Source organism: Homarus americanus, unplaced genomic scaffold, assembly GCF_018991925.1.
Source record: "Homarus americanus isolate GMGI-L3 unplaced genomic scaffold, GMGI_Hamer_2.0 scaffold51859, whole genome shotgun sequence".
Taxonomy (NCBI): domain Eukaryota; kingdom Metazoa; phylum Arthropoda; class Malacostraca; order Decapoda; family Nephropidae; genus Homarus; species Homarus americanus.
Genome location: NW_024711292.1, coordinates 19,141,432 through 19,157,944, shown reverse-complemented (window position 1 = coordinate 19,157,944; position 16,513 = coordinate 19,141,432). Strand labels below are relative to the sequence as shown.

The 16,513-nt window shown below is 41.7% G+C and overlaps 1 protein-coding gene across 1 annotated transcript in view; it reads left to right on the top strand.

The window, feature by feature from the left end:
* Positions 1–16,513, top strand: part of LOC121857525 (sulfide:quinone oxidoreductase, mitochondrial-like) — a 227,048-nt gene that overhangs the window by 65,952 nt on the left and 144,583 nt on the right. Inside the window, exons 4-5 of the mRNA XM_042353643.1 lie at positions 4,405–4,485; positions 9,723–9,866. Of these exons, the coding sequence (XP_042209577.1) occupies positions 4,405–4,485; positions 9,723–9,866 (225 nt within the window). The remainder of the gene's footprint in view (positions 1–4,404; positions 4,486–9,722; positions 9,867–16,513) is intronic.

Sequence of the window (16,513 nt, the reverse complement as noted above, 5' to 3'; positions counted from 1 at the left end):
TGGAGGGTGTGTGTGTGGTGGCGTTGGAGGGTGTGTGTTGGTGGCGTTGGAGGGTGTTGGCTGTGTTGGAGGGTGTGTGTGTTGGTGGTGTTGGTGGTGTTGGAGGGTGTGTGTTGGTGGTGGTGTGTGTTGGGCATTGGGGTGTGTGTTGGTGGCGTTGGAGAATGTGTGTTGGTTGCGTTGGAGGATGTGTGTTGGTTCGTTGGAGGATGTGTGTTGGTGGCGTTGGAGGTGTGTGTTGGTGGTGTTGGAGGGTGTGTGTTGTGGTGGTGTTGGAGGTGTGTCGGTGGTGTTGGTGGGTGTGTGTGGGTGGTGTTGGAGGTGTGTTGTTGGTGGTGTTGGAGGGTGTGTGTGTTGGTGGTGGAGGTGTGTGTGTTGGTGGTGTTGGAGGGTGTATGTTGTTGGTGGTGTTGGAAGATGTGTTGGTGGCGTTGGAAGATGTGTTGGTGGCGTTGGAGGGTGTGTGTTGGTGGTGTTGGAGGGTGTGTGTTGGTGGTGTTGGGTGTGTGTGCGGTGGTGTCGGTGGTGTTGGAGGGTGTGTGTTGGTGGTGTTGGAGGGTGTGTGTTGGTGGTGTTGGAGGTGTATGTTGGTGGTGTTGGATGTGTTGGTGGCGTTGGAAGATGTGTGTTGGTGGCGTTGGAGGGTGTGTGTTGGTGGTGTTGGAGGTGTGTGTTGGTGGTGTTGGAGGGTGTGTGTTGTGGTGGTGTTGGAGGGTGTGTGTCCGGTGGTGTCGGTGGTGTTGGAGGGGTGTGTTGGTGGTGTTGGAGGGTGTGTGTTGGTGGTGTTGGAGGTGTATGTTGGTGGTGTTGGAAGATGTGTGTTGGTGGCGTTGGAGGTGTGTGTCGGTGGTGTTGGAGGGTGTGTCGGTGGTGTTGGAGGTGTGTGTCGGTGGTGTTGGAGGGTGTGTGTGGTGGTGTTGGTGGGTGTGTCAGTGGTGTTGGAGGGTGTGTCAGTGGTGTTGGAGGGTGTGTGTTGGAGGCATTGGAGGATGTGTGTTGGTGGCTTTGGAGAATGTGTGTTGGTGGCATTGGGATGTGTGTTGGTGGTGTTGGAGGTGTGTTGGTGGCATTGGAGGTGTGTTGGTGGGTGTGTCAGTGGTGTTGGAGGGTATGTTGGTGGTGTTGGAGGTGTGTGTTGGTGGTGTTGGAGGGTTGTGTGTTGGTGGTGTTGAAGGTGTGTGTCGGTTGGTGTTGGAGGGTGTGTGTCGGTGGTGTTGGAGGGTGTATGTTGGTGGTGTTGGAGGAGGTGTTGTTGGTGGTGTTGGAGGAGGTGTGTTGTTGGTGGTGTTGGAGGTGTGTGTTGGTGGTGTTAGGGAGGTTGTGTGTCGGTGGTGTTGGAGTGTGTGTTGGGTGGTGTTGGAGTGTGTGTGTTGGTGGTGTTGGTGTGTCGGTGGTGTTGAGGGTGTGTGTTGGTGGTGTTGGAGATTGTTTGTTGGTGGTGTTGGAGAGGTGTGTTGTTGGTGGTGTTGGAGGTTGTGTGTCGGTGGTGTTGGAGGGTGTGTGTCGGTGGTGTCGGGGTGTGTGTCGGGTGGTGTTGGTGTGTGTCTGGGTGGTGTTGGAGGTGTGTGTGTAGGTGGTGTTGGGAGGTTGTGTGTCGGGTGTGTTGGAGGGTGTGTCGGTGGTGTTGAGGGTGTGTCGGTGGTGTTGGAGGGTGTGTGCGGTGGTGTTGGAGGGTGTGTGTCAGTGGTGTTGAGGGTATGTGTCGGTGGTATTGGTGTGTGTCGGTGGTGTTGGAGGGTGTGTGTTGATGGTGTTGGTGGGTGTGTGTCGGTGTTGTTGGAGGGTGTGTGTCGGTGGTGTTGCAGGGTGTGTGTCGGTGGTGTTGAAGGGGGTGTGTCGGTGGTGTTGGAGGGGGTGTATCGGTGGTGTTGGAGGGTGTGTGACAAAAAAAAGAAAAACAATATTAAGACAAGCATCCAGTGAGGGGCTTGTTGTGTGACTGTATGCAGGCGAATTAAAAGATCAGCTGTTGAGGAGCTTATCACTTGTCAACACTGGTTCTGGGACGAAGCAATTTTTCCAGGTTTGAAAAAGTTGTTTGGGTACTCGGAATCTCTTTCCCTAAAAACAAATACAGTATTACCCCGCCTAACGCGGTTTCACTTAACGAGTTTTTTCATATACGCGGTGCCTCGCCAGAGCTGAACTTTCACTTAACACGGATTTTTTCCACATATACGCGGTGAGTGTCCGGCTCCAGACGCTATTTTTAGATTTGCCCCACCCGCCACCCTGCCTGACTGCCTGTCTGCCTGTTTTAGCTCATAAAATTCATACAAATTACCCGGCCAGAATATAATTTACATTGCTGGAATTCTTATAATTTGGTGATCATTTTGAATATAAACATCATATATTTTGCATTAGACATACAAATTTTAGATAAAATGTTTTCTCTGAGTAACTATGTTATCTTTTGTGCAAAATATATGACATTTATATTCAAAATATTCCTGGTCTTACAAGGAATCCAGCAATGTCAATTGTATTATCCTAACTTTAGTTTGAGGTATTATTTATTAATATTTAGTGGTTTTCCCCCAAAAATTTCTCAGAGAGGGAAGAGCCAGCAGTTTAGTGTGAGAAGAGGGGGAGGGAGTCGAGTCCATTATTTGAATGGACATTAACTTGGCGACTGTATTTCTCTATTTCTCTTAAGTATTAATTGTGTGCATGTACCATCATAAAATTAAGATGTTATTTTTACTACAACATAGTTATGTGTCTTCAAAAAGTGGAGTTTGGGGGTCGGGCCGGTTTCTATTGGAATTAATCCCATATGTTCTGGTGTTCACTTAACGCGGATTTCACTTAACATTGGACCCTCTGGGTTCTATTGACCGCGTTAAGTGGGGTACAACTGTACAATGAAAACTGCAAATTATATTCTTTAAATAATATTTATTAATGCACCTTATGCGATATAAATTAATAATAATAAGGTCACACAAGAGGAGATGAGACACCATTGTTGCTTTCAGTGTTTTCATCCATAATGTAAGTTATCCATGTGAAACTGACCAAAATAAGACCCTGGTTGTTGCTGTAGTAAAATTAATGTAAACAAAAAATATATATATATTATGTTTTAATTATTGTTATTTAATGTACAGTAGAAGTAACCACTGAATTACTGACTATGTATTAATGTTTATACAGGGGACCCCCAAGTTTGCGGATTTTTACTTCTCGGTTTTTCACTGATGACACCCTGGATGTACCCAATAATGTCTGTGGGTAGTTGTAAAGTTGCCGGCATTTTCTCGGCTGGGACAGGGAACCATTCGTTTTAGAGACAGTAATTTCCTTTAAATGTATTGTAAATATGTGTGTGTGTGTGTGTTGACACACACATACACAAAACACTTACAAATAATTAGAAACAAATTTATTAATAATGTGACAGTCTACCCTCAAGTCCGTGCTCTATTACAGCACTTTATTAATAGAGCACGGACGTGAGGATAAGCTCACATAATAAATTTAATAAATTTGTTTCTGATTATTTGTGAGAAGATTTTCCAATTATTATTTATTTGTAAGTGTATTGTGTGTGTACATTATGTGTGTCTTTGTGTGTGTTTGTCTACACACACATGCATATACAATATTACAGGTAAAAGAAATAATTATCCTAAGGGCAAACCCTTAAAGGGAATATACATTTCTCAGTAATATGAGACCACTAATCCCCCACCCTACCTCCACCTGACATTGCATCAGGTCAGATCAGTTACACAAAACCCACTAATCCCCCACAGCTCCATGGGAGTGGAAAATAAGTCCTTGCTGTAATACACAGCTTCATTTATGCCCATATCATAGAGATTTTTAAATTTTAAATATATTTATTGAACCAAACTTTTAGACAAACTGTTCTGGATTATCATAGTAAAGAAATTAAGTTTCTAACTTAATTAGAACTGTATTTACTGATTCCAGTAGTTTAGAATCAAGGAAAATATCCCCAGCACCCAGAAACGTTCTGGGGAAGTGGGCTAGTGTCTGTCTGTACAAGAGGTTTAGTTTAGACACTTGGAAACTTTTCCAGTAACCGGAAAAGGTTCCGGGGATAAGGAATTTTTCTGGGTTTGAAAAAGTCGTCTGGTTAGCTGTAAGGCCAGAGACCACCTCATTATTCCTTGATTCTTATTCTTCATTTTATTTGAAAACTTAAGGGATCATGGTCAGTTTAAACAATGATGACTTACAACACCGCCAATGGCCATAAAATGTGATTTCGTGTTTCAAGCTTTCATTTATGCAATTTTGTTTTTATAAGTTACTTTGGCTTACCATTGTAGCAGTAACTCCACTCCATAGTCAAATAAAAAAGAAACCTTATTCTTTTTCTAAATATTTCACAATCTGAATTTTAATTCAAAATATAATTAATGTTTACAGATACATTACTACCAGCCCATGTGGACACTTGTGGGAGGAGGAATGAAGAAACTAGAAAATTCAGGAAAACCTATGAAGAAGGTCAGTATATTGTACAGTGTTAAGTTATCCTTTGTGTTTTACTTCATTAAAAGGTACCCTACACTACAGTATATACCGTGGGGTCTCATTTTACACCCCCCTCCCCTCATGAGCCACCTTGATGTCATTGGGGGGTTGTGAATCCCGATGATCTAGTGAGCGGTACAGGAGGAGGGTTTGGCCCCCCCTTCCTTCGTCGGAGGGAGGGGAAGGCGTCCCAAACTGGGTAGGTCGCTGGGGAGGGTCCAGACAAAATTGTTTCTCTTTTGCTGCTGGTATTGAGAGCAGACTGGCAGCATCGTCCCCAACCCAGATCACCGGAGTTGGAATACTCTCCCACATTTTTGCCATGTGATGTCCCATGATAAAGGGAGTCCTGGAGGTTGAGTGATGCTGCACGCTACATCCTGAGGCTAGCAACACACCTCTTTGGTTCCCAATTTCAGCTAAATGGGTGGCTTGTTTGAGCACGATCAAGTCAATCGGCTGGTCACAGTGTGGCTAGGGTCAAGTGGACATCAGGGGCACTCCTATGGTCCAGGAGCTGCCATCTTGGTCACCAGGGTCTTATCTCTGGCATCGACCTCTCTTTGTTGGGGGCTCCTGGGGGGGGGGGGGGGGTAGTAATTTGGTTTCTTTATGGAAAGAAAAAACTTAAATTACCAGCCAGATACTTTCCCTGACGTCCCTGGACCCCCCTCAGGATCATCAATTGCTACATTTTGGCCCTATCACATTGGGAAAAGTGGCTCTGAGTCACGACAGATACTCAAGTATAAGACCAGCAGAAGGCCTGGCACCCCCCCATGATGCTTCTACCCGTGAGATACTACCAGGTGTGTTTATGCAGATAGAATTGGCAAAATATCTAGTGCTCTGTACCATGGAAGGCAAGCCTGTAATTGACCTGGACATTTTTCTATGAACAGGGAAAGAACCAAAAATATTCACTCAGCAATATGGTAGCCTCCTAGTGGAGGTCTCCTCCCCCGAGGAGAGTGCTCTACTCTGTGCCCTGTCTGAGGTACCTGGTGCTCCAGTCTCCTGGCATTCTCAAAACAGCTGCTCTGGTTGGTGGGGGGTGGGGGGGAGGGAGGGAGGGACCGACCGACCGACCATCTGGCGCGGTTGGAAGAGGGTGGGGGGAGGCAAGGTGGGGTACTTTGACAGATAGTGTTGTGAAGAATATTTTTTTTTTTATTAACTGAAGATTTTTGTTTTAGCTCATAAAATTCATACAAATTACCCGGCCAGAATATAATTTACATTGCTGGAATTCTTACAATTTGATGATCATTTTGAATATAAACATCATAGATTTTGCATTAGACATACAAATTTTAGATCTAATGTAAGTATTTTGTTTACTCTGAGTAAATAAGTCGACCCTCGTTAATTCGGACCCCTTTATTCCGGATAATTCGGACAAAATCTGAACGAACTTTTTTTTTTTTTTTTTTTTAAGATTTGTAGGAATATTACTTACGCGGACCTTAAGCTAAAATGCTGGTCCACCCACTGCCCGGATAAAACACCAGCATCTTTTTGGTCAAATGTAACATTACCACTAGTGTGGGGGGAGGGGGGGATGCAACCTTTAGCTTCAGACATGAAAAATATTTACCATTTACTGCCAGTAAACAATGGAAACATAAAATTTGTACCAATTAGTAATGAAAAGTTGTGCAGTTCCTTCAGCAAATGAAGCTCACCAACTTACAATAGGCTAAATTACCTTACAACGTGTTTTCAGTAGTCTATGTTGAAGTTCTTAGCTCAGGCTAACTTAATGATAATAATAATAATAATAATAATAATAATAATAATAATAATAATTAACGGTTTATTGAAAGAGCTTGGCAGCCAGAAGGCTGAAAATATACTGTTACATATTTGGGGAATGGGTTTCAAATTATAAATAATATACAAGTAACATAAGTGATACAAATAAGATACAGTAGTACCACGCTTAACGCGGTCAATAAAACACACAGGGTACCGTGTTAAGTGAAAACCGCGCTAAGTGAACAACAGAACATATGGGATTAATTCCAATAGAAACTGGCCCGATCCCCAAACTCCACTTTTTCCGACACAATACCTATGTTCTAGTAAAAATAACATCTTAATTTTATGATGGTACATGCACACAATTAATACTTAAGAGAAATAGAGAAATACAGTCACCAAGTTAATGTCCATTCAAATAATGGACTCAACTCCCTCCCCCTCTTCTCACACTAAACTGCTGGCTCTTCCGTCTCTGAGAAATTTTTGAGGGAAAACCACTAGATTTTAATAAATAATACCTCAAACTAAAGTTAGGATAATATAATTGACATTGCTGGATTCCTTGTAAGACCAGGAATATTTTGAATATAAATGTCATATATTTTGCACAAAAGATAACATATTTACTCAGAGTAAACATTATATCTAAAATTTGTATGTCTAATGCAAAATCTATGATGTTTATATTCAAAATGATCACCAAATTGTAAGAATTCCAGCAATGTATATTATATTCTGGCCGGGTAATTTGTATGAATTTTATGAGCTAAAACAAATATCTTCAGTTAATAAAAAAAAAAAATAATATTCTTCACAACTCTATCTGTCAATCAAAGTACCCCACCTTGCCTCCCCCCTTCTTCCAACCACCCAGGTGGTCGGTCAGTCCCAACCCTCCCCCCCCACCCCCCACCAATCCTCCCTTCAAGAGATGTTGGGTGAAAAAACTAAATTTTAACATTTAGTATTAAATAGTACCTCAGATTAAAGTTAGGATAATATAATTGACATTGCTGGATTCCTTGTAAGACCAGGAATATTTTGAATATAAATGTCATATTTTGCACAAAAGATAACATATTTACTCAGAGTAAACATTATATCTAAAATTTGTATGTCTAATGCAAAATCTATGATGTTTATATTCAAAATGATCATCATATTGTAAGAATTCCAGCAATGTAAATTATATTCTGGCCGGGTAATTTGTATGAATTTTATGAGCTAAAACAGGCAGGCAGGCAGTCAGGCAGGGTGGCAGGTGGGGGGTGGGGCGAATCTAAAAATAGCGTCTGGAGCCGGACACTCTGCGCGTATACGTGGGCGTTAAGTGAAAGTTCGGCTTTGGGGAGGCACCGCGTATACGTGAAATCGCGCTAAGCGAAACCGTGTTAAGCGGGGTATTACTGTACTCTTCTTGATTCCACAGCTTTGGCTGGTAGACCATTCCATGGGTCTATCAGGCTTTTTGCATGATAAATTGTTGAGCTTTTACTGTAGTTATGATGTCTTCTCGTGTTGGTAGTGCATGACTTCACAAGGAAATGTCCCGGGATCACATTTCCCATCCCTTTCAGGATTTTGAGTATTTCAATGACATCTGCCGTATTGTGCTTTGTCTGATAGGTTGTTAGTCCTAAGACCCTCTGTCTACTTGAATAATCGAGATGACAGTTCTGGAACCATCTTAGTCGCTCTATGTTGCATCTGTTCTAGGGATGTTAGATCTTTCTGGAGGTACTGTAGGGTTTCCATACCTGTATACAGTAATCCAGACTGGAATGTACTGCATATGAATATATAGTTCAAGGAGGAGTTTCCTATCTTTATATTTAAAGATACAGTAGTACCCCGCTTAACGCGGTCAATAAAACCCACAGGGTACCGTGTTAACTGAAAACCGCGCTAAGTGAACAACAGAACATATGGGATTAATTCCAATAGAAACTGGCCCGATCCCCAAACTCCACTTTTTCCGACACAATACCTATGTTCTAGTAAAAATAACATCTTAATTTTATGATGGTACATGCACACAATTAATACTTAAGAGAAATAGAGAAATACAGTCTTCAAGTTAATGTCCATTCAAATAATGGACTCGACTCCCTCCCCCTCTTCTCACACTACACTCACTGGCTCTTCCCTCTGAGAAATTTTTGGGGGAAAACCACTAGATTTTAATAAATAATACCTCAAACTAAAGTTAGGATAATATAATTGACATTGCTGGATTCCTTGTAAGACCAGGAATATTTTGAATATAAATGTCATATATTTTGCACAAAAGATAACATATTTACTCAGAGTAAACATTATATCTAAAATTTGTATGTCTAATGCAAAATATATGATGTTTATATTCAAAATGATCACCTAATTGTAAGAATTCCAGCAATGGAAATTATATTCTGGCCGGGTAATTTGTATGAATTTTATGAGCTAAAACAGGCAGTCAGGCAGGGTGGCGGGTGGGGGGTGGGGCGAATCTAAAAATAGCTCTCGAGCCGGACACTCACCGCGTATACGTGGAAAAAACCTGCGTTAAGTGAAAGTTCGGCTCTGGCGAGGCACCGCGTATACGGTAAAACGCGCTAAGCGAAACCGCGTTAAGCGGGGTAATACTGTACATGTACACTTTATAATTCCCAAATCTTGATTTGCTTTTTTCATTGCTGCCTTCAGTGAATGATCTGTCACAATGCCAAAATCTTTCTCCTTATCATCAGTATCCAGGAAAGTGTTATTAACAGAATAGTTGTGATTTGGGTTGTTGTATCCTACATGTAAGGTCTTGCATTTCGTAATGTTAAAGAACATTTGCCAGCCTGGCTACACAGCAAGTGTAGGGAAGTACAGTGGATTGATTGTTGGAGGAGAGGCTGGTGTAGGGTCATCATAGGGTTATGGAATGTCATATAGAGTGGAGAAGCTTACACTTTGGAGGAGGTTTTATCAGCAACAAAAAGGCTGAATCAAGTCAACAAATAGAACAGAACAAATGTTTTCATACAACACTCACCAAATCTGTTCTGGTATACGAGATGTTTTACCAGGATGCATTATACACTGGAAAGTTGAAAAGCGCATTTTGTATTTTGCATACTTGTGGACTTTGCCCAGCACATGAAATTCGGGTTGTGAAAAGGGAACTGTGATTGTGTAAATCTAATTTTTGCAAAACTGGCATAAGCAAGCATGACATATACAGTATATTTAAGTTTTCTATGTCACTCTAGTCTTTCCAAGAAGTTCATCATGTATTACTGGCTTCTCTGCATTACAGGTATAAATGTCTTGGATGCTTAAGACCCATCTTAAACTAGTCAGCTTGGACATTGTGTAATCACTTTAAAGTTATTAAATGTTTTTTAATTCAATGAGATTACAGTGCTTACCTTCTTGACCTTTTGAATTTGACCAAATATTTTTCCTTGTTGTTGTAGGTACTTCCCAAGAAGGCTGATTGGATCAAGCAGAGTGTTGTGAGCTTTAACCCAAAGAGCAGTAAGGTAACAACAGATGATGGCCAGGAAATTAGTTATGAATATTTGATTGTTGCTCTTGGTCTTCAGCTCAACTATGGCCAGGTAGGTACATTTTGGATTTGTAAATTTTGCGATATTTATGTTGTGGTAGTACTGTACAGTAATGTAAACCTTTAATAGTGATAATTAGAAAGGGAGATTTTGTCAAGAAACATTGATGTACAGCATGCCCTTAAAATTAATGGGGGTTTGTGTCTCAAAATGGCCGCTAATTGCCAAAACCATCAATATCATTTACTCTTGTGCAAAGAAATGTATGTTTGCCCTGAGGACAATTATTTCTGTTACCTGTACTGTATATATATGTGCGTGTGTAGACACACACATGCACACCTACTACTACCATTACCACTATTAATACTTTTTGTTTTTTAATACGTGGCCTCCATCCTCCCCCAATAGCCACACCTTCGCCGCCATTTTATTACCTTAAAATTAAATATCCTAATACATAAGTAGCTATTCTAGATGTGTTGAGTTAGTTGAGCCGCAGATCTATGCGGCATTTGGTGACTGTTGCCTCATAGTCACTCTCTGCAACTGTTGTCGGCTTTGTGGCCGATGCTCTCGTTCCCCTGAGGCAGAGTAAAGCAGACCTAAGGAGAGAGAAGGACAGTCGACATCTCATCCAGGCTGTAACATAATTTCTGGGCTGCTGCTTCTGTTCGAATAGGACCTCCGCGAGTCTGGCGTAGAAGCATCTTGCACTTGGTTCCATCCCACCAGAGGTTGTGAACACCAGAGGAGTGAAGCTGCCTTGATCAATGTTCTGAATTCTCTCCCCATATGCCCTTATCTTGTCGTTCTCGTTCCTCATGTGTGCAGCATCGAGAGCTAAGTTAGTGACATGCAGCCATGGGATAAAAAATCCTGATGGCGAAGAAGGCTCGCTGTCCCCGCATCCAGAATCCTCGAGCACTGACATCAACACAGGCTTCGTTGGATGTGTTTGAAGTCCTACGTTGGATATTCTTACCGTCCAATGGGAGGATGATCGGGTCTACCCTGACATCACGACAGATTTCCTTCAAAATTTTGGCTGTGAGATCCCATACTTCGTCATGCCTCATGCATATGAAGCCCCCTTTCTTGCACACCATGGCGTGATTGACATCATGGGAAGAGACACACACACATAGGACGGGCAAACCTTCTACTGGCCTACCGTACCTAAGAGCAATGGCATCTGTAAATTCTTGTTTATTGAGACTGAAACCATTTGCCCTTATCGGTAACGTAGTTAACCAGTTTGAGGCGCTCACCTCCTGCGCTACAGCTACATTTTTTTTAAATTCTCTGGTACTTGCAGCATCAGTTGCTGTAACTTATCACTTTAGCCGTGCTGTCGTTCTGTCGTAATGGACCTTCGAATCTTGTTTACTTCTCTGGTATCCAACTCACCTGTTGCTTTCTGAGCTATTATGTGGTCAGTGAGGGCTGCCTTGAGCTTAACTGAGTTTTGATGTTCGGTGGCAGCAATCTCCTCTGGATTGGTCTATCCCATTTCTCCCAGTTTCGGTGGTAGTGCAAGGAGTGATCTTTCTGTTGGGGTTAAGTGAGGGTGTTTCACTAATTTGGGAATGAAATTGACGCTGATAGCTTCTTCCAGAGGGTGGAGGAGGGGTCCGATATCAGGGATAGTGCCCATCAGGTAGTTCCAGCGATGCTTGACTCCGTGGGTGAATGCCGCAAAAGCCGTGTGTGGCTCTGTGTTAGCAATCTCAGACAGGGCTTGGATTACCCTAACCCACTCATTCACCTTTCCTGCTACGTACTCGGTCTTGAAGTCCGTCGTGCTGATTACTGTGCCTAGGTGTCTTTGGCCATCCTTTGTTATTTTGACCTTACTTCCACCGAACACCTCCATTGCCCGTTCATAATGTTCTGGCTTCACAATGAGGAAGGACTTGCTGGGGTTTGGGTGGTATCCTACTTGTGGACCTAGTGATGTTACCAAGTCCCACCACTTTTTGATGTCCTCCACTTTTTCTGCTCCTATAAGGTCATCAGCATATGCCACTTGCTTGACCTCGGTTGTTTCAAATTTTATTGTGTGTTGGAGCATAGACAGGCCTAGTGCGTACATTGCCATTGCAACAGGGTCCCCCTGTGTTGTTCTCTCAGTTGACTGGATGACGGTATCACCTCTTAGAGCCTTGGTGTTTACTATATAGAGGTCTGATGGATTCCTATGAGTGTTTTCAACATATGCAAAGCTTGGACACTTGATCTTGATTTTGTGCAATGCTGCCTTGCGATTAAGTATGTTGAATGCGTTGGAAGCGTCAACCAGGAGAACGGCCTCACGATCACGCTGTTCAAATATAGTTCTCATGGCGTGAATGGCTGCTTCCCCTCCAGCCTGGTGGGCTGCACAAACTTGCAGGTTCCCTGCTGCTGCCCTGACATCATCCTTTACCACCTCCATTATGCATTTTCCAAGGATCCGCCTCAGCACTTACCCCACCCCTATAGGCCTACATCCTGGATTCTTATCCAGGTGAATGAGGCGGCAGGCTGTCAGAGCATGGAGGTGTTGGCAGCACGAGGTTCCTCGCTTTCTTGCAAGGGTGGCAATGGCGGTGCAGAGATCACTTGCTACGGGGCCGAACTTGTTAGTGCTGAGGATGACTCTCCAACCGTTTGCATGCAGACCTGAAGGGCTGGCCCCTCCCTGAATTTTCAGTGCCTTTTTCCACACCATCCCTCCTGTTATTTTCTTGAACAGGACACCATTTGGTGGGATATAGTCTCCCTGGAGCCTGATGCCTTTGTCTTCACTTGCAGGGGGATGTTTTTCCTTCAATTGTTTTAATGTCTCTCTGTTTATTGGCAGAACCCCACCAGAGGATTCCTCTGTGAGAGATCCTCCCGCCAAAGACACTCTTTCCACACGCATTTTGTTTCCAAACTTTCTTGCAACGTCATCAGTGTTTTTCTCGGAATAGCAATGGGCCCCAGAGGGACGGCGCATACCAGGTAGGTAGATACCAGGTAGCCTTACTCCCATAGAATCTACGCTAATGAAAATAAAAATGAAATTTATATTTATGTATTTTTGAAGTCTTATGATGGTATTAAAAGTTGTGCAATAAATGTATAGAATGGAGATTTTTTGTTTTATTTTAATTGGAGCCACTGATTAAATATATAAAATAAATATAAATATCTTTCTTGCGACCGCTGGATTCCATCAAACGTCGCTGATTGGCTAGCGATGACATCACTTATTAAGCTCCGCCCACTGAGTTACATCAAACAGTAGAAGCGTGATATTTAAAATGGGAGGAAATGTATTGAATATTTTACAATTCGACCAGAGTTCCCGTTTTATTGTAAATTGCGTCGAACATTTTCTTATTGTATAATTTACATGGCAATTTACACTGTATATTACATATTATTAAATATATATCTGATTAATAACATTTTATGCTAGTATATTTTGATTAGAGAAAGGACCTATACAAATCATAATACCACAATATTACAAGTTTTTTTTTAAGTTTAACAAATTTATTGGCAAAGCTTGTAGTACAGTTTGCCTATTCTGAGTAATTCAAGTCAGGTCTTGACACTGAGGGTGGTATCACTTCTCACTGCCACACAGGACAGAGGTTCATACACAGAAATACAAAGTAATGTCACTGTTCACTGCCATGCAGTGTTGATTATATATATATATATATACATATACAAATACAGCTAGACCCAAATCCAGGTCGTAAGTCCGACATAGATAAAAAAAAAATAAATACAGTATTACCCCGCTTTACACGGTTTCACTTTCCGCGATTTCTCATTTACGCGGTACCTTGCCAGAACCGGACTTTCACTTTCCGCTATGCATCTACTCATATACGCGTGAAGTATATATATATATATATATATTTTTTTTTATTTAGCTCATAAAATTCATACAAATTACCCGGCCAGAATTTAATTTACATTGCTGGAATTCTTACAATATGATGATCATTTTGAATATAAACATCATGGATTTTGCATTAGACATACAAATTTTAGATCTAATGTAATAACTTGGTTTACACAAAGCAAATATTTTATCTTTTGTGCAAAATATATGAAGTTTACATTCAAAATATTCCCTGACCTGCAAGGAATCCAGAAATGTCAATTATATTATCCTAACTTTAGTCTGAGGTATTATTTATTACTAAACGTTAAAATCTAGTGTTTTCACCCAAACATTTCTCAGAGAGGTAGGAGCTAGTGAGCTGGGAAGAGGGGGGGGGGGGGGATTTGAGTCCATTATTTGAATGGACATTAACCTGGCGACTGTATTTCTCTTAAATATTAATTGTGTGAGCATACCATCATAAAATTTAGATGTTATTTTTACTACAACATAGGTATTGTGTCGGAAAAAGTGGAGTTTGGGGGTCGGGCCAGTCTCTATTGGAATTAATCCCATATGTTCTGTTGTTCACTTTACGCGGTTTTCACTTTCCGCGGTACCCCATGGGTTCAATTGACCACGTAAATCGGGGTACTACTGTAATATAAAAAAATTTCAATTTTTTATTTATTTTTTTTTTTTTCAAAAAAAAATAAAAAATCTACAATGAAATACAGTACACTAAACGTAATAAATAATGAGGAATGGATACAGTACAGTGAAAGTAATAAATAATGAGGAATGGATACAGTGTGACTGAGCACTTACCTTAAATGTAGTCAGCTGAATGCACACGGGGCCCCCATAATTTTCTATTTACAGGATACATGGAGACTATATTAATTGGAAGAAGCAGAAGAGGAGACAGGGCTGGGTGGGTCATCAATGTCGCTTTCTTCAGACAGGTTTATGTACAGGGGTAACTTGCTGGTTGAAGGTATTGGATCATCTTGAGGGAGTGAAGAGGCAGCACTGGTGGGGCGTGAGGAGACAGCACTGGGGGACTTCTTGAAATAGATGTCCAATTTAGACTGCACAGTTTGCTTTTTCTTTTCATTATAAATTTCTCTGTAGCAAGCAAGTGCATCTTGGATCGTTCTGTCAACTTTGGCATAACGCTCATAATTTTGATCCATGCCATCAAACATTTGCATTGCTTTATTAATTGTAGCAAATGCCTCTGCCATTTGTTTCACTGAAAACTTTTTGGGGGGTGCAGGCTCTTCTTCTACATTTTGTCTCTTTTTCCTCTGCAATTTTCTGTGCATCTAGTTCAATAAGATCCTTGGTACTGAGCTCTTCTGCTACACTTTCAACCAACTGTCCAACATCTTCAGTATCAATTTCTAACTCCATCTGTTTACCTAACTCCACTATCTTGTTACTAATATCCGAAATAACTTCATTTTCATTAAATCCTTTGAAACTGTGCACATATCTTTTCAGGATTTTCTTCCATATTCCATTCATGCAATGTTTTGTAACCTGATCGCATGCTGCACTAATGTTCTTTATACATGACAAATTGTTGTACTCCTTCCAAAACTCTGAGCGTTTTCTCACCTTCAGTAGCAGCAACAGCCTGAGCGAAGGTCGTGCGTAAATAATACGCTTTAAAGGTAGCAATAGCACCTTGATCCATGGGTTGGATGATAGAGGTAGTGTTAGGTGGAATGTACACTACCTTAACATCAGGGTGCATGTCGTCCAGGTGTGGTGGGTGTCCCGGAGCATTATCCAAAATCAGTAAAATCTTGAATTGAATCTGTTGTTGGAGACAATACTCCTTGGCCCGTGGAATGAAACAAGTCATGAAACAATTCTCAAACAGTACTAGGGTCTTCCAGGCTCTCTTACTGCGATAAAACAATGGCAGTGTGTGCTTGCTGACATGTTTAAAAGCCCTGGGGTTCTCTGAATGATAGATCATGAAGGGCTTTAGCTTGAAACCAGCAACATTCCCCCCCAACAGAAGTGTAATTCTGTCCTTGAATGCCTTGAAGCCTGGCATTGTTTTCGTCTCTTTGTGGATGTATGTCTGCTCAGGCATGCGCTTCCACAATAATCCACTCTCATCCACATTGCATATTTGCTCAGGCAAATAATTCCCTTCCACAATCACATCATCTAACTCCTCCTTAAAAGCTTCGGCAGCACCAACATCGGCACTAGCTGCCTCTCCACTCACCTTAACATTGTGTAGACTGTAGCGTTTTTTAAATCCATCAAACCACCCATGACTTCCTGTAAAGGTTTGATCACATTCATCTCCTGCCTGCTCCTTCAGGCTTTGGAACAGGCTTCTTGCTTTAGCCTGTATGGTTAGAAGGCTTAAGGGTACATGCTTCTGTATCTGGTCTTCTATCCATATCACCAATAATTTTTCCATATCGTGAATAGGACCTTGTCTTCTCTTTGATATTATAGTTCCCTTTATAGGTGTTGTTCCTTTCACTACTTCACGAATACGTTCCTTGTGTGAGAAACCTAGGTCGCGTGAGATTGTTGCTACTGTTTTTCCATTCTCATGCTGTGTTATTATCTTCATTTTCATCTAAAAAATAATTGCCTGTCTCCTTTTCTTTGGAACACCACCAGCACTCTCACTTTTACGCTTTTCAGTCATTATAAAGTCAATTAAATACGATAATAACGAAAAATCACAGCGCGATCAGTATAGGATATGATAGCCAAACACAAACAAAGCGCTCCACTGAGTGAGTGTACCCACGAGGCGACCCGAGACGCGCCACCCACTCGCCCCGGACGG